The following is a 23,400-nucleotide window of genomic DNA, read 5'->3' on the forward strand; positions in this document are numbered from 1 at the left end:
TCTACCCTTCTCAATACGCACAATCCATTCCTGATAAATAAGCAACATACATTAAATAGTAATCTGCTTGTTCATCTGTCCCAAAACCTAATGTCATTTAGCAGATCAAAGCAGTGGCAGTTAATCACAATTATGTCAACGAAGAATCTCTGAAGCTCACAAAATAACAGATTGGCTAAATTAGAAAGCATCCTGTTCCTTCAAATGACAAACAATTGTAAGATAGTCAAGATGGTCCAAGCACAGATGCAAAAAAAAATTATTTGTGTGTCAACCACTGATGTAGAATCTTTCATGATGCTCAGACCAAACAAGCTGAAGAAAAACTATGCCTCGGGTTTTAGAAGGAGGAAAAAGGAAAGTACACGTTAAATGCTTTCTGAAGGGCCTTCTGGAATTTACAAGGTATAACACATTTCTGAATCTCTTCAACTCCTAAGAAAATCTGAAAAGGTCCTCAAGTAGCATTTCTAAAAATAATAGCAGAGTTTAATCAATGGAATGGAGAGACAGGCCAATAAACAAAACAACAAAAAAAAACTATCAGAAGCCACATGAAACTGAACTAAAACAAAGTTGACTGGAATGGACAAAGCATTTAGATCCAGAGATAATTTGAAGATAGGAATAGTTCCTCCAAAATATTTTGAAAAGCACAGGAAAGCTTAGATAATTTCTGGAATGACCATTTATTATTTTATATTGAATTTACAAGGACCACTTTGAGGCCATAGCAGCAAAGAATTTGTTATAAGGAAGCTTCCCCTGAGGATGTATCCAAATGAAAAATTATCTTCAACATTGGGCAATGGTTCATAACAAAATAAAAACAAAAGTTGATAATTTAACGCTTCACTGTTCTAATTTGGAGAAATTTGAATGTTAGAAAGTTTGAAAAACTATTAAGAAAAATTCAGACACTAAAACTGTCTGGCTACAAGTTAATCCAAGAAGCCCTCGAGAATGAATGTCCAATTTTGAAAGCCAGATTTAACATTTTCTTGAAGGATATCAAAAATCTATTTCCCACTGACAATGCAAAATAGATATGCTAAGCAATAATGATGAAAACAAAAATTCATGTCTATCCAGTAGCCAAATAAAGAGAGAAATAAAAATAAATGAAAACACGAGTGTATTTCAATAATCCCCTTATTGAAGATAGCTATAAGGACACTGTAAATTACTACAAATTACGACTATGGATCATACCACAGAGCACCATTTAATTAATTTGATTTACCAAACAATGCAAGTGTAGTTACTGTGGCGCCTTAGGGCAAAACATCTGATTCAAGTTGTAGCCTGCAAAAAACTGCTTTAATCTGTTTTCAGGCAACTTTTACGTCACTTCCAGTACAGCCATCCAAAAACCAGAAGTGATGTCACGACATTCCTGATGCATTCCCCAGTCTGCTGACTTCGTCCTCAAGATGAAGGGGGTCCAGTGCCATCTTAGAGCGTACCCCGGAACATGTGGCCAACCGGAATCATGGCTGCTACAGTTACCTCATTATTTCACCTTTGTACGCTGTTATATAACGCGGTAGAGAATACTGCTGTTGAATCAAGACAGAAAACCATACAGGTTTTGCATGAACATTCAAAGTGATGAAGGTCAATGATAAAAAGTATCATTCAAGATTGGTCAGTTCATCAGCTTCCGGTGTGTACTGGTTAAAGTAAATCTTCATATACCACAAGTGACACAAATGGAACAAAAGTGTAGTGAGCAGAACTAATGATGAAGATTAAGATCAATATTCCAGTGACTGTCATGTACACAAAATTTTGCCCCGTAAAGACACACAGGCAAGAGGCAATACTAGTCCACTGTCACTATCAATACAAGAAAGAGGAGTCACTCAGAAACATTGTCTGTCAAATGTTCCACCTCCTCTGATGCTACTACCTCCCATGCTCATGCAACCTCTGGAGCAGTGAGGCTTTCTGTCCAGTCTCGAGGTGTACCCGTGCTTGAGGCATCCAAGTCATCCTTCTGGGCCCCTGATTCAAAACCTCAGAAGTGATTTTTTAAAAATCTGTCAGTACCCAAAGTTCTTTGGGAGACACCTTCACAAATCCCGGTCCCGAAACCTGGTTCCCAGAAGCTAGCCACCAGCAGCCCGATGTGTGTCCAACGACCACCAAGCCCAATGCAGGACGAATGCAGTGGATTCCAACCCTATCAGGTCCTCTCCCAGGCTTCTCCTTATTGGCTAGGGAAGGAGGTTTGTTCTCTTGCTCTGATGCCTGCACAAGCCCATTGCTTCCTTGGAGTCCACAACCACAGTGTATCAACTGATATTTTAGTGGCAAAGTTTCTTGGGAATGGTATTAAGCTGAAGTCCAAAATATGGATAACAATTGTAACCATCAATAATGAAATGGCTAGGCTTTATCTTATTCATGTTCAGTTCTTATTTTTGAGCTTGCTTTAAAGAAGAGATCTTGATACTGGTAAAAATCCATACCATAACAAAGTAGCAGTTGTTTCACTATTCTAGGAATCCAAAGATTTACACGCAAATAGCTAAGCAACCTTTTTAAATCTCAGTTTTTCCACAAGTGTCACCTGCAAGGTCAGCTGTTATTTTACACCATAGCTGCCCAAGTGTGCGACCATCTTCTTGAATGACTGTAGTCCATGTGGTGAATGATACACTCACTGTGCTGTCCCTGTATTCATGAAAAAAAATAACAGTGGTAACAGCTAAGTCAGGACACTGTGCAGCTCAGAGCAGGTTAAAGAAAGTTTGAAAATTGTACAGCTTCAGGTCGAGGGGAATGGTGCATCATTGCTGGAGAAATTAACGTTCAAGGTTGTGGTTAAAAAAAAAATGGACCACATTGATCTAAATCAGAGTTTGGAACGTCTTGAATTTTGTTGTGCTGTCTTTTCCCAAGCAAACAGCAGGAACTCTCAACTTGTGTCTTGTAGACAGTGGAAAGATTTACCAAAGTCAGCAGACTGTTTCATTCGCTCACAAATACCCAGCTTCTGACCCGTTGCTTTATTGAAGTATGATGTGCAGTTGTTTTCTACATTTGGTGAAGTTCAGCCTCTGAAAGGCATGAATATAAATTACTTCCAATTAGCATCATAATATTTTTGCCTTTCCATTTACAGAAGTGAATTCTATCTCTATGGGAACTAAATTTGTTAATCAATTCTCAACCCAATGCATTTCTGAAAAAATTCAGGCCAAGTCAATTTTGTTTTCGCAATGGTCTTAATTTTGGTCACAAATGAAAATGTAGGAAATGCAATTTTCAAAATTCAACCGCGTTCACTTTTCTGCGAAAATCGAGAAACACGGCACTTGTTTCTGCATAATTTCCATATTCCAGAATTTGAATCAATTTCTAGAGGAGCGATCAGATCCAGCAATTAGCAATCAAGATTTTAATCTACACAAGGTTGAGATACTTCAGACGCCATCTTCTTTCATCAAATTCTAGGCCAGTTTGTGGCTATTAATCCCAGAAGAATTTAAATCCAGACATTATTAAAATCATCTTAAACCACAGTGAGCAACAAATCTTGAGATCCTTCAAAGTCTTCTCTCTCAGTACTATTTTTAATGATTATTTATCCACACTACCAACACAAATATTATTTTCAAATAGTGAAGTATTACATGAGCATGAATGTTTACAAGAACAAAAAAAAATGTTTGTTTTGCATAAATAATTATGAATAACAATAAAATTGTTATTTTTCTTAAAATTGTACTAAAATATTAAGCTGGGTTGACCTTAAATTTCACCAATCTCTTAACATAGAAGAGAATATCTGTGTTTTTTTTTTAATGTAGCTGAAACTTGAAGTGCAAGATACTTGAAAAGTTTTGGTTAAACTGTTAAGACTTGTATTCAGAAATAGTAACACATTTCATCCCTACTTTCCAACAAAGGGGAGGGATTGATATTAGACGAGACTGATCCAAGCCTTTGCAACAATTAATACATTAGCCTGGGCTCTTAATGGAGATTCAGAGGTAACAATGCTCGCGACAAGAAAAAATTCCAGAGGGTTGTTAACTCGGCCTGCACCATCACGGGCGCCAGTCTTCATTCCATCGAGGACATCCTCAAGAGGCGGTGTCTGAAGAAAGCAGCCTGCATCCTCAAGGACCCCCACTACCCAGGCCATGTCCTCTTCACTCTGCTACCATTAGGAAAGAAGTACAGGAGCCTGGAGACGAGAGCTCAGCGGCACAAGGACAACTTCCCTCTTCTATCAGATTCTTGAATGAACAATGAACCACAGACACTGCCCTACTTTGACTTTGTCTTGCACTATTTTTATTCATTTATTTATTAAGTGGTTTATATAAACGTTTGCACTGTGACGCTTCTACAAAACAATGAATTTTGTGCCATATTCATGGCAATAAATTCTGATTTTCATAATCGGAAGATTGATCTGTGGTCCATTCCACTTTAGTAGTGGCTTGGCTGTCTCTTTAGTGCAGTGTTAAGGAAGTTCTGAATTTCCATTTGTTCTTTCAGATGGGAGACAAAATAGTCACTTTTCCTGCCTCTTCAAGCTCCTGTAAAGACATTGCTCAAAAAAGTAGCAAGAGAGTCTCTCTGAAGCCCAAGCCAACAACCTGTGTTGCATTACAAAAATCAGTGAACACATTGTTCTCCTCAATGATGCTCCTTGTGCATTTTGCATTTTCCATTGGCTGTGAAATGCATTTGGATTATGTAATTATAAGACTTTCTTTTTAATTTCCTTCCAGCTCAGGATTGCTGGGAAAAGTAGAACCAACCAAGGTGCCCATTCTTAAATTCTTCTTCTTCTTTCTTTGGCTTGGCTTCAAGGACGAAGATTTATGGAGGGGTATGTTCACGTCTGCTGCAGGCTCGTTGGTGACTGACAAGTCCGGTGCGGGACAGGCAGGCACGGTTGCAGTGGTTGCAAGGGAAAATTGGTTGGTTGGGGTTGGGTGTTGGGCTTTTCCTCCTTTGTCTTTTGTCAGTGAGGTGTGCTCTGCGGTCTTCTTCAAAGGAGGTTGCTGCCCGCCAAACTGTGAGGTACCAAAATGCACGGTTGGAGGTGATATCAGCCCACTGGCGGTGGTCAATCACTGATCATCTGTAGAAAGTACTGAATTTTGGCCAAGTGTGACATGGAGAATTGCATACGCCATGGTAAAACATCCTGCTATTGGCTAAGCATGGATGAGTGTGAGTGGGTATTTCTGCATGCCATGACAAGATTAAAACATTTTTTGTACCACCGATAGATACAACACGAAAACCAACAAGGTCAGGTCAGATACAGCAATGAGCTCTCTGAACCCTTCTCCATTAACAATGGCGTGAAGCAAGGCTGCGTTCTCGCACCAACCCTCTTTTCAATCTTCTTCAGCATGATGCTGAAACAAGCCATGAAAGACCTCAACAATGAAGACACTGTTTACATCCGGTACTGCACGGATGGCAGTCTCTTCAATCTGAGGCGCCTGCAAGCTCACACCAAGACACAAGAGCAATTTGTCCGTGAACTACTCTTTGCAGACGATGTTGCTTTAGTTGCCCATTCAGAGCCAGCTCTTCAGCGCTTGACGTCCTGTTTTGCGGAAACTGCCAAAATGTTTGGCCTGGAAGTCAGCCTGAAGAAAACTGAGGTCCTCCATCAGCCAGCTCCCCACCATGACTACCAGCCCCCCCACATCTCCATCGGGCACACAAAACTCAAAACGGTCAACCAGTTTACCTATCTCAGCTGCACCATTTCATCGGATGCAAGGATCGACAACGAGATAGACAACAGACTCGCCAAGGCAAATAGCGCCTTTGGAAGACTACACAAAAGAGTCTGGAAAAACAACCAACTGAAAAACCTCACAAAGATTAGCGTATACAGAGCCATTGTCATACCCACACTCCTGTTCGGCTCCGAATCATGGGTCCTCTACCGGCATCACCTACGGCTCCTAGAACGCTTCCACCAGCGTTGTCTCTGCTCCATCCTCAACATTCATTGGAGCGACTTCATCCCTAACATTGAAGTACTCGAGATGGCAGAGGCCGACAGCATCGAATCCACGCTGCTGAAGATCCAACTGCGCTGGGTAGGTCATGTCTCCAGAATGGAGGACCATCGCCTTCCCAAGATCGTGTTATATGGTGAGCTCTCCACTGGCCACCGTGACAGAGGTGCACCAAAGAAGAGGTACAAGGACTGGCTAAAGAAATCTCTTGGTGCCTGCCACATTGACCACCGCCAGTGGGCTGATCTCGCCTCAAACCGTGCATCTTGGCGCCTCACAGTTCGGCGGGCAGCAACCTCCTTTGAAGAAGACCGCAGAGCCCACCTCACTGACAAAAGACAAAGGAGGAAAAGCCCAACACCCAACCCCAACCAACCAATTTTCCCTTGCAACCGCTGCAACCGTGTCTGCCTGTCCCGCATCGGACTTGTCAGCCACAAACGAGCCTGCAGCTGACGTGGACATTACTCCTCCATAAATCTTCGTCCGCGAAGCCAAGCCAAAGAGACACAAGAGAAATTGTAACTGAATCAAAAATGTTAAAAATATGGTTTTTAATGTCAATGATAGGAGATTTAAAGAAAACCAGAATTCTAATCCTAGATATAATTACTGTTGAGGAAGGTTTGTGATTTTCTTTAAACAGCAAAATATATGTATTGTTTAGTAAAATGACTACACTTCTAAAATGGTTGAGTGAAATTATACATTACAAAGTTTGCAATGATTTTTCAGCAAAACCATCTTTCACTCTGAGTAAATGTGAAACTGAAATTGTTATAAATAGTATTGAGATTCAATAAAGGTAGGATAAATTACTGTATTATCAACAGGATACTATTATCTAGATTAATGAATCAATTTGTCCTCTTGACAGTCACAGGCTTGTGTGCACAAATAAACCAAATGTTATACTTCAGTGATTAATTTTTCCAAACATTTTTTAAAAATTTCTATTTAAAAGATTTTTAAAAAAGGTGCTTTAAAATTATAAAGCCATGCTTGGTCTTGCATTACCAGCTGCTTGATGTCAGTATAAGGTTTGGACCCCTTTCCAAATGACTGGCTAAGTGATGCTATGGTTCCAGTTGTGCCTGCGGTTCCTGATTTCAGTATGTGATGCATAACCAGAAGGTGCATACACATCTCATTGAGTTTGATAATAGAAGCCAAGACATGTGCAGAGCATTGCTCACTTATCAATTAATTTAGCAATATTTCCACATAACCTAGGATATCTCAATTAACAAAAGTCATTGAAAACTTGGTAAATCAATACTTTTAAAATAAAGCTTGGAGACAATTTTAAACTGACATTTAAGTATGACTGCTTCATGACATGCTCTTAAATACCACTTGACCTTAATGAGCTGGACATCAGATGATAACCAGACTCTCAACTTATAATGTCACTTTCAGGCTAATGTGACCCATAACCATGACAATATCAGTGGAGTCTCAGACTTAATTTAGAAGGAAATTAATTTACTAACAGACCACCTTCCAACATGTCGCATGCATAGTGTTGTGTCTAAAGAACACAAACGGGTATGATAAACAGGTACAGTTTTGGAATTACTGAGAAAGCTACCTACCATTTTTATGAAGAACAAATAGTCTGAACAAATAAAAGGACTGGTAATCATACCAGACAAACTTTCTCATCATACAAGTCGAAAATAAAACACTGTAAAATGCTGAACTTTTTACTAATTTAGAAGCTGCATTACACCATTTTTAAAAACCCTTTAAGCAAAATTAGTCAGATTTAGATGAGTGAATAATTGGTGGAGAAAAAAAACTAAATATCAATGTGCTGCTACACACTGAGAACCAATCATAATGCATGTCCAAATGAACTTGAATATTTTTATCTAATAAAATCAAATTTAAAATAATTGCTGGCAATTTGATGTTACTGTACATTGTAAAATAGCAGTAGCACATTTTCTATGTTGCCTTTTAAAAAATGAAGAATAGATGGCATAATGAGATGAAATATTGTTTAATAATGGAAAAAATGTTTTGCACGATAATTATAATTTTTTTATTAATAAGTGGCTGTTATACTCAGAATATTTACATTTTAATATGTATATTTAACATTTTTTTTATATTCTTTCTTTTTTTTATGGCTCTCCTTAAGAGAGTTGGCTGAAGGGGGGGGGGGTTCTTTTCTTTCTATATATCTAAAAAAAACGTTCATGTTTAATTTCTGTATATGTCATATATTATTTGTTCTTTGAACTAATAAATACAGTTTTTTTTTTAAAAATGAACAATGAAGTAATCAATACAGCAAAACAACTAAGTTTTGGGAAATAAGCGATGGGCATTGGGTATTTTTGGATGAGAGGATTGGAACAGTCAATGAAAAGCAGTATGTGACATTGTCAATTTTTTTTTTTAAAAAAGCATGGGTGTTCACTTACTTTGCCGCCCAGCTTTTAACACCAATATTTTGCTTTTTATTCAAGAATAATAATGCACTTTTCGACAGTAACTGTCATATTTTTAAATACCAATTTGCAGCAAGACAATCTGAGCTCCATAACACATCTGATTTTTCTTCTGAGCAAATATGTTAAAAATACATCCATCAAACATGCATCTGATTTCCCCCTTATCTTGCCACTCACCCACGAAAGTCAAAGCACTCAATTTTTTAATTAGATGCTGGGAACAAGCTTGCAACATATTCAACTAACATTTAAACTATCTGCTCCTTTAAAAGGCAAGTTCCATATTCCAGTTATATCAGGCAGCGATAATTGTGATTAGGTGAAGTTATGGGAGGCTTGTCAACTGTTTTCAGGAGTCTCACAGGAATGTCACTAATTTTCACGAGACTCCATGGTTCAGTTTCAGATTGGGATTTTTTTTTTTTAAATTAAGATTTCTTAAGTTAGAAATCTGAAGTAAAGGGTCTTTTGACCTGAAGACTGTTTGTCTTTCGACAGACGCTTCAAGAGTCCTGTACTGTTTTTCCAGCCATTTCTGTTTTTATTTCAGAACAGGCGTGTTCATAGATGGATTTTGTTCTTTTTTAATGTCATCAGCTCCAAAGGATGTCTATGAAATAATCATGGGGTAATGCAGCTTGATTAGTTTACAAAGCATCAGAGCAGGAATTGGACAGATTCAGATGTTACTCTACCTGCTCTTTACTCGAATTGGCTAAACCAGGTTTCTTCTTCTTCTTAATGGGACTCAATGAGTCATCTTGTGGAGAGTGTCCATTTGAAGATGGCTGGGGGCTAAGCTGTTTTCTTTTCAAACTTGTACGTTCTCCAGAACCAAGATCTGAAAAGTAAACTCAAAATATTAAACCAAGAAAACATCATCCACTCGTGAGAGCAGACTTATTGAGACCTCTTAAGTGGCTTCAGCAGCTAGTTATTATTGAATTTATGGCAGCTCATAAGTGTCCTAAATCCACGCCAACATTTTTTTAAAAATTATTTGTTTCTTACCCTATCTCAATTCCAAATAAAATAAACCAACATACAAGTATATAAAAATCTTCAAGATACTTGTCAGTAGTAGAATCTTAATGACCTGAGAGGGATTTAATATGGAGTATCATTAAATAAACTGAAAATGGAATCTTTTCAAAGTGGGTTCAACTACCTGAGAATGCAAAGTAAGAAGTGGGAATCTTATGAGTGAGGAGGAAAATTCAGCAAATCATTTTTCACCAAAAGGGAAAAAGGACTGTACAATATATAGCTTGGCAAATTTGCTGTAATGTAAGCAGGAAAGGGAAGTACAAGGACCATTATGTTGGAAAAGAGAAAAATAAGAATGGCAGAGGGAAAATATAGACACTTACTGCGCATAAAAAAATTTAATAAGCCTTCGAAGCTCTTAAAATCTGCACCTTAAGAAATTATTCCTCTTGTTTTTGCAGTCAGGGGTGAACAAGCATTTCTTGCTCTTCATAATGGGTGGGTATTTAAAGTCTTAAATCATATGCCAATCGCGACACTAGGTCCACAAAATGAGCAGTAGCATGTCCCTTCAACCAATTCTTACTAGGACAAGCAAATTTCAAACTGTGAAGTGCAAAATCAAAAGTACAGGAAAATAGATTAAAGGGAAAAAGTTTACTTTTTAACAGCATCTCCAATTAATAACACTGACAAAATAGGGCTCCTCAGTAATAACTAATATTTGTTTGTGTGTGACCACTCCCACAATAAAAGAAAGAGGTGTAGCCCCAAGCTAGGATAACTACCTCCCAACTTCCAGGTTCAAATGTGGATACCAACAGCTTTCATTGGAATTAGTCCCACAAAATCCAAGACAATGTCTCTGAAGTGCAGTGATCCTTGCAATTGAAGTATCACATGCACCTAAATTGTTCTAGCTTCATGTAGAAAGCATCTCTACTACACCAGTAGAATCTGAAAATCCAGACTACTCAGGGATTGGGTCCAATTGATTTTACAGATTCTCGGGTAGTACTTTTAAAAACACAAATTTAAGGGGAATAAAGAGATGAACATCCTTCATTTATTCAAAACAGCAGTTTTAAAGAAAAAATGCTGCTGTTCATATGTGGCACTTACACATGCACGCACATACACAAAAGCCCACTAAATTCGGATTCTCGGGTGGACCAGATTTCTGGCACCTGGATTGTTGGACTTTTATTAAGTTTCTCCACTGTGACTCAAAAGATAACAAATTAACAAACTTCATTAATGCACAGCATTTTCATTCAAATTCAAGTATTCAAATTGAGTTTCAATCAATTGATATACATTACAGATCTGTGACAGAGGGAGCGTCACCAAAATGAATCATGCGGTTTCGTCTCCACACACATTTGTCTTAAACACCAGAGGGAGGGGGGAAGTGTGACAGATGGCAGAGGTCCATGGCAGGAAAGGACCCACTACCCCCCTCCCCCCCACTGAATAAGTTCTCGAACAGCAGTTTGTCATTTCTCACCTAACCCACCATCCCCCCCACCTCCACAGTTACTTTAATTTCCTCCCCCACCTCCACAGTTACTTTAATTTCCCCCCTCCCCCCCCACCTCCACAGTTACTTTAATTTTCCCCGCCCCCAATTAGACCTCATCTGATGTCAACTCTGGGGGTTCCTCAATTTCCAAGTGCTTCCCAAAAGGGTTCCAGGAGCTAAAAAGTTTGGGAAGCCCTGACTTAGAACAAAGAGCCTTAAAAATCTGCAGCTGGCATGTCACTCACAGGTAAAATGGAAACAAAAAATGTCTGAAGAATTCCATCTTCTGAACACTGGCTTCTGCCCTCAGGCTGGCAGCTATTCCATTGGTTCTGGACCAATCAGAAAGAGTAGGCTTAAGATTGCACAACCCTACAATGGTGGCTGCAGTCATGATGCTGAGGTTCAGACAGATGACCAGATCATCTATCAATGTTTTCATGTCTCTCCTTCAGGCACTGATATTCTCATCAATATTAACAATTACACGTGTCGTTGGTTCCCTGGTAGCTTTAATATGTGGTGATATTTACTTATCACGAAGACACAGAGTCATACAACATGGAAAAAGATCTTTCCACCCAAATCCCCCTGCCGATCAAAATACCCCAGGCACACTAGTCCCACCTACCTATCGACGTGAAATAATTTACCACTTCATACAAAATGAGCCTTCACCTTTGATAATGTCATGTCTCAGATTTGTTTAGCAGTAACTTATGACAGAAATGTTAAGTCAAGGCAAGTGAATTGTTATCTAACTGCACAAGTACCACCCGATGAAACAGCATTCTCCGATCCTCGGTGCAAAACAGGCAGACATATAACCAGACATAGCACACAATCAGACAAACAATACAGATACAGCATTCATTTTAACAAATAAACATTGTTTCATGAGTATGAGAGTCTTGGATGGTTAGCACGAGCAGTTCCTTTGGTCATTCAGCATTCTCACTGCCCATGGAAAGAAGTTGTTCTGATGTTGCTGGCTCCTATATTTCTGTACCTCTTTCCCAATGGGATCAGCTGAAAGATGCTATGGAAGGGGTCCTCCATGATTTTGCGTGCCCTCTCAGACAAGCATCTCAGATCACATTGATGAGGGGGGAGAGAAACTCCAGTGACCCTCTCTGCCATTCTTATGGTCCTGTGGATTGACCTCCAATCCAATTCTCTGCAGCAACCACACAAAATATTGTGCTGTAGGTGCTTTCATTTGTCAAGTTCTTCAGGGGTACTAGAAACTTCAACTATTGTGAAATATATTACAATCCTTTAATCTTTCTTGTCAGAAAGTGAAAGCAAAATTTTCTTTCTCCCAAAATATGAGATTCCAAATCCAGTAGTTGAAGACATTCTTGCCAGAACTGAAGAGCATTGAATTTTTTTTCTATATTTTCCCTATCAAGATGCAGTTACAAATCAATTGCACATTTATCACAATTATCCCATGAAATGTTGGTTTTTTACTTTTATTCAGTAACTTTACCGTAAACAATTGAATCCAAACATTTAATCCTGCAAGATTCAACCCAGTTCAAATTCATTGTTACATACATTGTCCTAATATGTAATAATAGTTTGCTCTGTGAGCAGTCTAGCCAGACACCTCACATCACATTGAAATTAAGACAGTGCAGAGCTACAGATAGAGTTTGGAGCAAAGGCAAGTGTGAGGTTCAATCAGGAGACTGACAATGGCAGGCAAGAAACGGTCCTTGAATATAGTGGTGCTTGATTTCACACTTGTTAATCTTTTTCCTGATGACAGTGGAATAGAGCGTGAGTGACTTGAAATAAGTCTTTTAACATCTTAGCTTCTTTTCCAAAGGCAGTGGGTGACAGAAGGAGACAACGGGGAAGGGCGTGCTGGCTGGAGCAGTTTCGTGCATTTATGATCCTCTGCAGTTTATTGTGGTCTTGGGCAGAACAGTTCTCGTGCCGTGCAGTGATGCATCCTGACAGGCTACTTTCTGCGGTTACACCTGTAGAGAAGCAGGTAAGGGATGCAGGTGACATCAGACCCTGGTGCACTTTCTCGGTTGTTCTGTCGATGTCGGTGGACCAGCTCAAATCACTGAAGGCAAGATCTTCAAACCATCTCCCCAGTTCCATCACAACACTGTTGATGTGTCAAGAAGCAAGCTCTGCTCGTCTTCCAGAAGTCCATAACTAGACCTCCTATATCAAGAAACAGTTGTCTCCAGCTTACACCTCATTTCAACCATGGGGCAAGAATTCTTATTTTGCTACCAACTCTGACCAATTGACAGATTAATATTTCTTGCTTTAAAGGAGAAAATATGTAATTTCATTCTCAATTGAAGAAATACTAGTTCAGTTTTGCAGATTCATCAGGAAATAGCTCCAATGATTTGTAAGTTTATATATTATTCCGTTCAAAATAGAATGAGAATGGAGACAACGGCGGCTGAATACAAAATGAACGATTACACCGTTCAGCACTCCTAGTAATTAAAAAAGCTATTAATTAATCAATATTTTCTGAAGTCAAACTTGAATATCACCATGTGGTAACATCTTTAACTGCTCCGCTGTTTCAGAAGGAGTCATGGGAAATTTATAATCAACAAGTTTAAAGTTCAAAATTATTGTCAGAGTACATACATGACATCACATTCAACCTCGGGATTGTTTTCCATGCCGGCCAGGCAGAATTTCTACTTATTGGTAACTAAACTGTACTCTGGAAGAAAGATAAGCATACATAAAGAAGAAATGTAAATAAAGAAAGAAATGTAAACAAACTATGCAATACCAAAAAATATTCAGTAATGAATAATGGGCAAAAAAGTCCTTAAATGAGTCTCTGATTGAGACTGTTGCTTAGTAGTCTAACGGTGGAGAGGTAGCAACTATGCCTCAACCTGATGGTGCGGCTCTTGTAATGGTAGCAGTGAGAAGAGAGCATGTCCTGGGTGGTGTTGATCCTTGATGATTGCTGCTGCTCTCCAACAGCAGCGTTCCATTTAGATACCTTTGATGGTGGGGAGAGTTGTGCCTGAGATGTACTGGACGATGTCCATACCTTTCTGCTCAGAGGTACTGATGCCCCTACACCAGGCCGTGATGCAGCAGTCAGTACTTTCCACTACACATCTGCAGAAGTTTGTCAAGGTTTGCAATGTCATACCGAACCTCTGCAAACTCCTGAGGAAGTAGAGGAGCTGATGTACTTTCTTTGCAATGACATTGGTATGTTGGGTCCAGGAAAGTTCCTCCAAAGTAGTGATCCCCCAATGATCACTGGATCGTACCCCTCGAGTAATCCCTTCCTAAAGTCTACAATCAGCTTCTTGGTTCTGGGGCATTGAGTGAGAGGTTGTTCTGAGAACATCAAGCAGCCAGGTTTTCAAGTTCCCTTCTATATGCTAACTCATTGCCCTTTTTTTAAAAAAAAACGCAGCCCACCTACTGTGGCATCATCATCAAATTTGTAAATGCTGTTGGTGTTGTTAAAATGAGTAGAGCAGGGAGCTAAAAATGCAGCCTGTGATGCTCTGGTACTGATGGAGATTGTGGAAGAAATGTTCTCGCCAATCTGTACTGATTGTGGTCTGGAAGTGAGGAAATCCAGGATCCAATTACATAGTGGGGTATTGAGGCCCAGGTCTTGGGAATATGGAAATTACTTTTGAGGGGATGATGGTGTTGAGTGTTGCACTGCAGTCAATAAAGAGCATCCTAATGTATGCATCTTTCCTTCCAGGGTGTTCCAGGGTTTTGTGTTGAGCCAGTGAGATGGCATCTGCCATAGCCCTGTTACTGTGGTAGGTAAATTGGAACAGATGGTGTTGTCACTCAAACAGGAGCTGATATACTTCAACACGAGCCCCTCAAAACATTTCATCACTGTGGATGCATGAGCCACTGGTTGGTAGTCATTTAGGCAGGTTACCACACGATTCTTGGACACCAGTACGAATGAGGCTGGTTAGAAACAAGTGGGTATCAAGCCCTGCCAAAGTGAGATGTTGACGATATCCATGAATAAATTGGCAAGTGGTCAGCACAGGTTTTCAGTACTCAGCTAGGTACTCCATCCAGACCAAATGCTTTCCTTGGATTTAATCTCCTGAAGGCAGCCTGCACGTCATCCTCAGATGCTAACAGTAGAGAATCATCAGTGGGGTGCACAGTGATTCTTTCATTTTCTGGTGGTCAAATCAGACCTAGAAGGCATCAAGTTCATCTGGGAGTGAAACTTTACGGTCTCCTAGTGCACCAGATTTGGTTTTGTAGCAGATTATTTAGTAGTCATTGACACACCCACATCTGCCTCCTGGAAAGTGTTTCTGATTTGTCGGACTTACTTTGGGATTTTTCTTCTTTAAGATGAAAATTCTTCCGATATAAGCACTGGAGGTCTTCCTTGGCATACCAATCCTGTTGCGATTACTGAGCTCACCACTATGAGCTTTCTTTTTAATGATGTTCCAAACTGTTGATGTTGATAATCCTCAAGGTTTGGGCGATGTCTCTTGCTCTTTTATTCTTGATTTTTAGCCTCAAAATGACTTATTTGACTTTCAATGGCACAACTCTGGTCATCATGTTGAAAAATGGCAACTACAGGCTCCAAAGGTGATCAAAAGCTTAAAAGCAAGCTTAGCTCTTGTATACTTTAACCGATGAAGCAATTAAACTTATCCGAGTACTCACAAACTCCTGTGAAGCCAAATATTCCAAACATCATGGTCCCCTAAAATTGGGGATTATGTATAAAAAATGCTGTAATTTCTACAAGGTCAAATCAAAATGTATACAAACAATCTTGAATAAAATCTGGAAAGTGCACTTTTATCACATGTAAATTATTTGATTACAAATTTAAAACTGTGGAGCTTACGGGCAAAAAAAAAAGTTTTTAAAAGGTGTCTTTGTCCTAAACATTATGGAGGGCACTGTGTGTGTACGTGATTGATATATCTATATATATCTATATATATATCCTACACACACACCCACACCCACCCACCCACCCACCCACCCACCCAGGTAGACATAGATATAGTGGAACCCTGTAATAAAACAATAGTTAGGGTTAAAAAAAAGCGTTACGAAAAAAGTGGGGTCACGCTAAATTGGGGTTCACAAAAAACAGAAGTTTCAAATAAAGAATACATGTACAATACCTGTATTTGCAATCATCATTTTATTTCTTAAAAAAGCAATCAAGTGTTGAACGCAGCACATCGCTGGCTCCGAGTGAAATCCAAAATGTCTCTGAGCTGGTGGATTTTTATGTAGTCCACATCCTGTCTCCAGCCTTTAAAAGCTAGTTTTGAGGTGCTCAATGGCTTCAGACACATTTGGGGGAGGGGTGGAGGCTCCTCATTATCATCCTCCTGTGGTTCGGGATCTGGTGCTGTAGTAACATTACGGACGATCTCAGAATCTGTCAGGTGCTCCCATGTTGTGCATTCGTCATCTGAAGAATACCACTGGTGTAAATCCTTCTTTGCCAATTTCAAACACGTACCTCTCCATAGAATTCTACCTCCTCATCATCATCATCTTCCTTGGTGGATTGTCAGGATGAAAAGGCTGGACCCAGACCTTTCTCCCAGTATTTTTCCCACACACAAGCAGCTGACTACTGCCTAGCCCTTCCCACCCAAGTGGCAAACTTCCTTAAACTTCATGCTTTTCTGATAGCCTTCCAGCATTGTTGATTCGTCTACAGTTCCACAAATTAATTCACGGCTGTAATTCTGCTTGAACGCAGAGATCATCCCCGATCAAGGGGGATGGATCTTAGATGTAATGTTCTTTGGGAGGTAAGAAACTTGGATCTTTCCATCGCTGTTTACTAGGCTGGCAGGTGGGTGGGACAGTTGTCAAGCAAAGGGGCTTTGAGTTCTAACTTTTGCGTGCAGAAGTAAGTGCAGATGGCAGGAACTAAAGTTTTGTAAAACCAATCCTCAAAGATGACACTGATCATCCAAGCATTGCTGCTATGCGTGTTCTCAAACGGTAATGACTTCACGTTAACATGCTTAAAACTGCTGGATGAGTGAAATTTGTCAATCATGAGCAGCTTTAACTTGTATGTTCTACAAAACAACAATGTCATGCGATCTTTGTGTTGTTTGAACCCCTCACATCGATAGGCGTCATCTTTGCAAGACAGCTTGCAGTCTGGGATCATCTTGTAGTAGAGGCCTGTTTCGTATCAGTTGTACATTTGTTCTTTGACATAGCCACCTTATTGTTAGAGAGTTTTTAGTTCTGTCGGGTATTCACTAGTGATGGCATTGCCAGCTAAGCAAATTTCTCCAGACACTAACACTTGAGAAATCCCACGACACCATTTAAACAGGTCTAGCCATCCACTGCTAGCTTTGAACTATGAGGTTTCTCCATTGATCAGCTGGTCAAATTCTCAGCTTGAACTTTGAGAATATGCCTGGAAAATGAAGGCCTTCTGAGCACACTTGAATGAACCATTCGTACAGGGAGTATTTGAGGCTGACGTCTTTGGCTGTCTTCATACGTTTGGCCTTTAGTCCCACCTCTTCCTCAACTTTCCAAAGTGATGCACGTAATTTACCTTCCTGAGATTTCCAGCCACCAAGTGTTGATGCAGAGGTCTTGTGCAACTTGGATTTGACATTTATTCTTGATCGTGTCAAGTGCCTGAAGCTTATCTTTCATGGAAATAGCTTTTGGTTTTCTAACGGTGTGCCCCATTTTTTAAAATATCACTTCCAGAAAGAGCTAAAAAAAAGGCCCATTGTCTCATTGCATTATATCCACATTCGCGCTAAATCTGGGTTGTGTGTGTGTGGGGGGGTGGGGGGGAGGGGAAAGAGAGAGAGAGAGAGAGAGAGAGAGAGAGAGAGAGAGAGAGAGAATATATATGAATATTGTGCACTCTATAATCTATCTAATATATATGTCTGTTTGTTTGTCTGTTCTCTATGCAAATCAATATGGAGCACTTTAGAAATGTCCAGTTTCAGTAAGGATAACATTTAATGCTGAATGTCATGACCACATGAAATTTAACCTTTCAGGTAGTATGAAGTTCCAAAAAAAAAAAAAAAATTGAACTTGCACCAGGGACAGAGTGAGTGAGAGAGAGAGAAATTAAAAGGTTATGGCAACAAAAAAAAATTATACGGGTCGAGTACCCTGTATCCAAATTTCCGAAAAGATCCAAAAACCAAACCTTTTTTTTCGCGCCAAAGTGATATCACAAGTGGAAAACAAAATCACCCCCTGATTTGCCCACGTGGGGCTCTGATGCTCTGTTGGCATTAGTTTGATTACAAAAACATTAAGAAAAAAAACAAAATCTTTGTTCTGACTGGGAAGATGCCAAATAGAGCTGGATCCAAGTCTTCAACATCTGTCTCAACTGGAGTAAGCAATAGTAGGACACCATTCTCCACATCAGGTATGGTGCCGACCGCATCAAAGTTGCCTTGGGGACCTCAGGCTCCCAGGCAGGAGCAGGGACCAGTAAGCGGTAGTGGTGGTGGGGAGGTTTCGGGGACCAGCGGCAGAGATCAAGGTTTCTTTTGGTACATATTAAACATTTTGTGAATTTTCGTGCTGTGGTTTGTTGTTGTTGAAATACTGATACATGTATTCTGCTGATGCGACTGTGCTGCTTTGGGCTTTTTTCAGTTTTGCTCCGAAAAAACCCAAAAACTGAGTAATGTTTCAGATACTGGGAATGGTAGTGCACAACAGAACAATCCAGTGCAACAACTGGAGGACAAGATGTGAGCAAGAAGAAATAATTCTACATGCTCATCTGACCAAGTGTAAATAAAATCTATTTTTCAAACTTTCAACTCAGATTAACATTAAACACAATTTAACGTAACAAAATAATCTTAAGTTGCAGTCTCACAAGGGTATTTTAAGTTAATTTAATTTAGACATATAGCACGGTATGGCCATATCGGGCTGCCCAATTTACACCCACTTCACCTACACCCCTGGTACATTTCAAATGGTGGGAGGAAACAGGAGCCCCAGGGTAAAACCCACACCGACATGGGGAGAAGTTACAAATTCCTTTGGGATTTTAACCCCTGACCCAATTGTTAGTGCTGTAAAGGCATTTTTCATGATTATCCAACTGCACGAAAACCAACAAGGTCGGGTCAGATACAGCAATGAGCTCTCTGAACCCTTCTCCATTAACAATGGCGTGAAGCAAGGCTGTGTTCTGGCACCAACCCTCTTTTCAATCTTCTTCAGCATGATGCTGAACCAAGCCATGAAAGACCCCAACAATGAAGACGCTGTTTACATCCGGTACCGCACGGATGGCAGTCTCTTCAATCTGAGGCGCCTGCAAGCTCACACCAAGACACAAGAGAAACTTGTCCGTGAACTACTCTTTGCAGACGATGCCGCTTTAGTTGCCCATTCAGAGCCAGCTCTTCAGCGCTTGACGTCCTGCTTTGCGGAAACTGCCAAAATGTTCGGCCTGGAAGTCAGCCTGAAGAAAACTGAGGTCCTCCATCAGCCAGCTCCCCACCATGATTACCAGCCCCCCCACATCTCCATCGGGCACACAAAACTCAAAACGGTCAACCAGTTTACCTATCTCGGCTGCACCATTTCATCAGATGCAAGGATCGACAATGAGATAGACAACAGACTCGCCAAGGCAAATAGCGCCTTTGGAAGACTACACAAAAGAGTCTGGAAAAACAACCAACTGAAAAACCTCACAAAGATAAGCGTATACAGAGCCGTTGTCATACCCACACTCCTGTTCGGCTCCGAATCATGGGTCCTCTACCGGCACCACCTACGGCTCCTAGAACGCTTCCACCAGCGTTGTCTCCGCTCCATCCTCAACATCCATTGGAGCGCTTACATCCCTAACGTCGAAGTACTCGAGATGGCAGAGGTCGACAGCATCGAGTCCACGCTGCTGAAGATCCAGCTGCGCTGGATGGGTCACGTCTCCAGAATGGAGGACCATCGCCTTCCCAAGATCGTGTTATATGGCGAGCTCTCCACTGGCCACCGTGACAGAGGTGCACCAAAGAAGAGGTACAAGGACTGCCTAAAGAAATCTCTTGGTGCCTGCCACATTGACCACCGCCAGTGGGCTGATATCGCCTCAAACCGTGCATCTTGGCGCCTCACAGTTTGGCGGGCAGCAACCTCCTTTGAAGAAGACCGCAGAGCCTACCTCACTGACAAAAGGCAAAGGAGGAAAAACCCAACACCCAACCCCAACCAACCAATTTTCCCCTGCAACCGCTGCAATCGTGTCTGCCTGTCCCGCATCGGACTTGTCAGCCACAAACGAGCCTGCAGCTGACGTGGACTTTTTACCCCCTCCATAAATCTTCGTCCGCGAAGCCAAGCCAAAGAAAAGAAAAAGGCATTTTTACACAGTCACACAAAATCTAGTGATTAAATACCTGGTCGGAGTGGTGAACAATGAGTATCTTAATAAAGAGTGCAGAGTGCTTTAAGGGTGAATTGCTAGGATTTGGGCCTCACCAGTTGAAGTAATGGACAACAGGAGTAGAAGAAAAAATGAAAATTGGGGAAAATGTCAGGAGAACAGAATCAGAGAAGTCCAGAGATCTCACAAGGTTGTTGAGAGTTGCACAGATAGGAAGGGAGAATCCACGAAGAGATTTGAAAACCTGGATGCAAATTAAAAAGTAACTATAAACATACAAAATCTGGCACAAACACTCCACAGACATACTTTTCAATCACTCGCTCAGCTCATAATTTGGAGACAAGCTATGAGCTATCCTGGATGGGGAAAAACCTGGATTCATGTGCAAGCCATCCTTCACATACCTCTTGATCTGGTTGAGATCTCCATCCCCTCCCCCTCTTCTTCTTCTTCTTCTTCTTCTTCGTCTTCGTCTTCGTCTTCCTCCTCCTCTTCCTCTTCGTCCTCTTCCTCCTCCTCCTCCTCCTCCTCCTCCTGTTTGGGCAGGTCCTCAGCCAAACTGTACAAATGGAAAAGAGAGTCCAATAGCTTCAAACAAAAATTACAGAGTAAATCATAGCATTATGGATAGCTATTTTGGTGAAATCAAATTTTCACTCAAATTCTGTGCAAGAAATAATATATTTTATATAATGCTTTCCTCAAATCCTTAAATTTTAAGCCTGCTGAAACAATGTATGGCCAAATCTCTTTTTATCTTCATTAAAACATAGATACTTCAGTTTCAATGTATCCAGTTTCTTATACTGGCAAGACACAACTCAGCAGCATCCTTATATTAAACTCAGAGAATTGCTACAGGGTAGGGCAAGGTTATTGGTGCTTGTCCAATTATGGCCTTCAGTGTGTCTCTGATTTCTTCCAATCTTTTGGCCTGTAACCCATGATGTCTCTATTTGATGATCCCGGGTTTTAGAATCCCCAACAGCCTTGCTCACCCTCTACCTCAGATACACTTCAAAATCTACTTCATATCATCAAGTATTTGGCCTCATCTTAACAACTCTCCAAGAAATGTGTCATTTGATAAACTGCTCTTGTGCAGGGCCTTGGGCCACTCTACTACCTTGAAAACACTATACAATTGTAACTTGCAGTTAGTGTTGAATACTAGCACAGATAATAAGATGACATAGGCCAACTGGTATCAGCTATTTCCATGCAAAAAAGTTTCATACAAAAACAAGCAGTGTTATATTGGTGACCCACTCTCGACATTTCACCAGTTTTGTTTAGAAACATGCTCAATTGCTTAATGCAAAGACATACAGGTCCATCCATGGTTATAGCTACTTCCTCACATTTCTGTTCAATGCATTTTAGATGCATGTATTCAACGATCAAGACTTTTCTCTTTAAATGTTCAACAAGCATATGGCACATTCCAGTTAACTAACAAGTCTATGAGATGAAAACATGCTGATATTGAATTCATACCTCAGCACAAGTCCATCCCCTTGTGAACAAAGGGAAAACCCCAGTGCTGTAAAAGTTTTTTTTTAAATGATAAAAGCCAGTAAATCAGGAATAGATTATAAAATTGGCTGTGAGGTTCTTATCATTTTTATAGTCATTGTCCTTTTTCAAATAATGTTAACTCTGTCACAATGTTTTATTTAAATGTACATACAACATGAATGAATCAAAGTCACTGCAAAGGTAATTAACTAGCACTGATGGCAAAACTCAAAAAAACCCGTCTGATGCTTCCAGGTTTCCTAATCATACTGAAAGTTACAAAATATCCTGTTTACAGCATTAAAAAAACACAAGAAATTCTTCTCTACAAACTGGGGTATTTTATACATCTGAAATTGAACAACAAAGTCAATTTAAAAAATTTTTAAAAACCAGAAGAGACTTGAAAGACGATTTATAAAAAGTGAGACTTTAAAAATAGTCAGGTTCAGGGGAAAAAAAAAGTTTTCGTTTGGTTGGGCAAGGGAAACAGGAGATCAGATGTAGATCTCACATTCAACTCATTGCATTCCCTCAACTGCACATTTTGTGAACCCATCACACCATACATCTACCAACCCCCCACCCCCCTCCGCCCGACCTGAGTGAATGGTTAGAAGAGCAAGTTAATCAGGCAAATCAACTAAACCCTAAAACCGTGGTCTGATCTGGTTATTTTTCTGACTATATATGAAGTTATTTTGATTATGACTGAAACAGATTTATTGGTAACAAAATGTCTGCCTTATGCAGTGATATTGATAAGGACTATGTTCGCAAGACATAATTTGTGATGAAATCAAATTGATAATAACTGCACTGTGCAATCAGCAAGCAGGTGTTTACTGATTAAAACATACCTTTGATATTTTAAGTAACCATATATACTCAAATGGATAAGTGGTTTCATTATGAAATGTACAACATGAATTATATGATACACATTGTGTCTACCCAGCACTGCCATTCTGGTATAAAATCATTTAAAATTTCCCAATTCATAAGCCAATTGTCCCTTGCCTCTAAATATTCTGAACATCTCTGAGTATTTATATTTTACATAAGCCGATTGCCATGGAAACAGTCTTCCCCTGGATTTATTGGATTTTAAACTAGGAAGCACAAATCCTGTTTACAGCAATTAATTCAGCTGCTCTGCATGCACCAATATCAACCATTTACTTGCCCTGAGTGCACAATGTTTACAAATTGCAGAGTCTAAAAATGGAACCTGGCACTGTCGGTCTGCTCCTGTCTGTGCCTAAAATGGTGGCACTCTCCATAATCACATCGGCAATTGTCAAGCCTGCAAACCTGTACCACAGAACCATTTAAGGCACAATTAAGATCATGTATCAAAAGATACTAAATGTCATATTGCACTAAGCTGGATGCAGCCAACACTTAATTCAGGAAATATTTCAAACAGATCAAAAAGTCAAAAGAATATCATTGGTATGAAATGCCAGTTAGAACCTTAAAGAAGCA

The 23,400-nt window shown here is 40.0% G+C and overlaps 1 protein-coding gene across 13 annotated transcripts in view; it reads right to left on the reverse strand.

Moving 5' to 3' along the window:
• zmynd8 (zinc finger, MYND-type containing 8) overlaps positions 1–23,400 on the reverse strand; it is a 138,042-nt gene that overhangs the window by 67,286 nt on the left and 47,356 nt on the right. For all 13 annotated transcript variants that reach the window (XR_011339938.1, XM_069884199.1, XM_069884196.1 and 10 more), the window contains 2 exons: positions 20,799–20,953; positions 9,166–9,311 (listed from right to left, as the gene is read on the reverse strand). Coding sequence is in view for 12 of the 13 variants with exons in the window: in XM_069884199.1 (XP_069740300.1) it covers positions 9,166–9,311; positions 20,799–20,953 (301 nt within the window). In the remaining variant the exon portion in view is untranslated. The remainder of the gene's footprint in view (positions 1–9,165; positions 9,312–20,798; positions 20,954–23,400) is intronic.

This window comes from Narcine bancroftii, chromosome 6 (genome assembly GCF_036971445.1).
Source record: "Narcine bancroftii isolate sNarBan1 chromosome 6, sNarBan1.hap1, whole genome shotgun sequence".
Taxonomy (NCBI): domain Eukaryota; kingdom Metazoa; phylum Chordata; class Chondrichthyes; order Torpediniformes; family Narcinidae; genus Narcine; species Narcine bancroftii.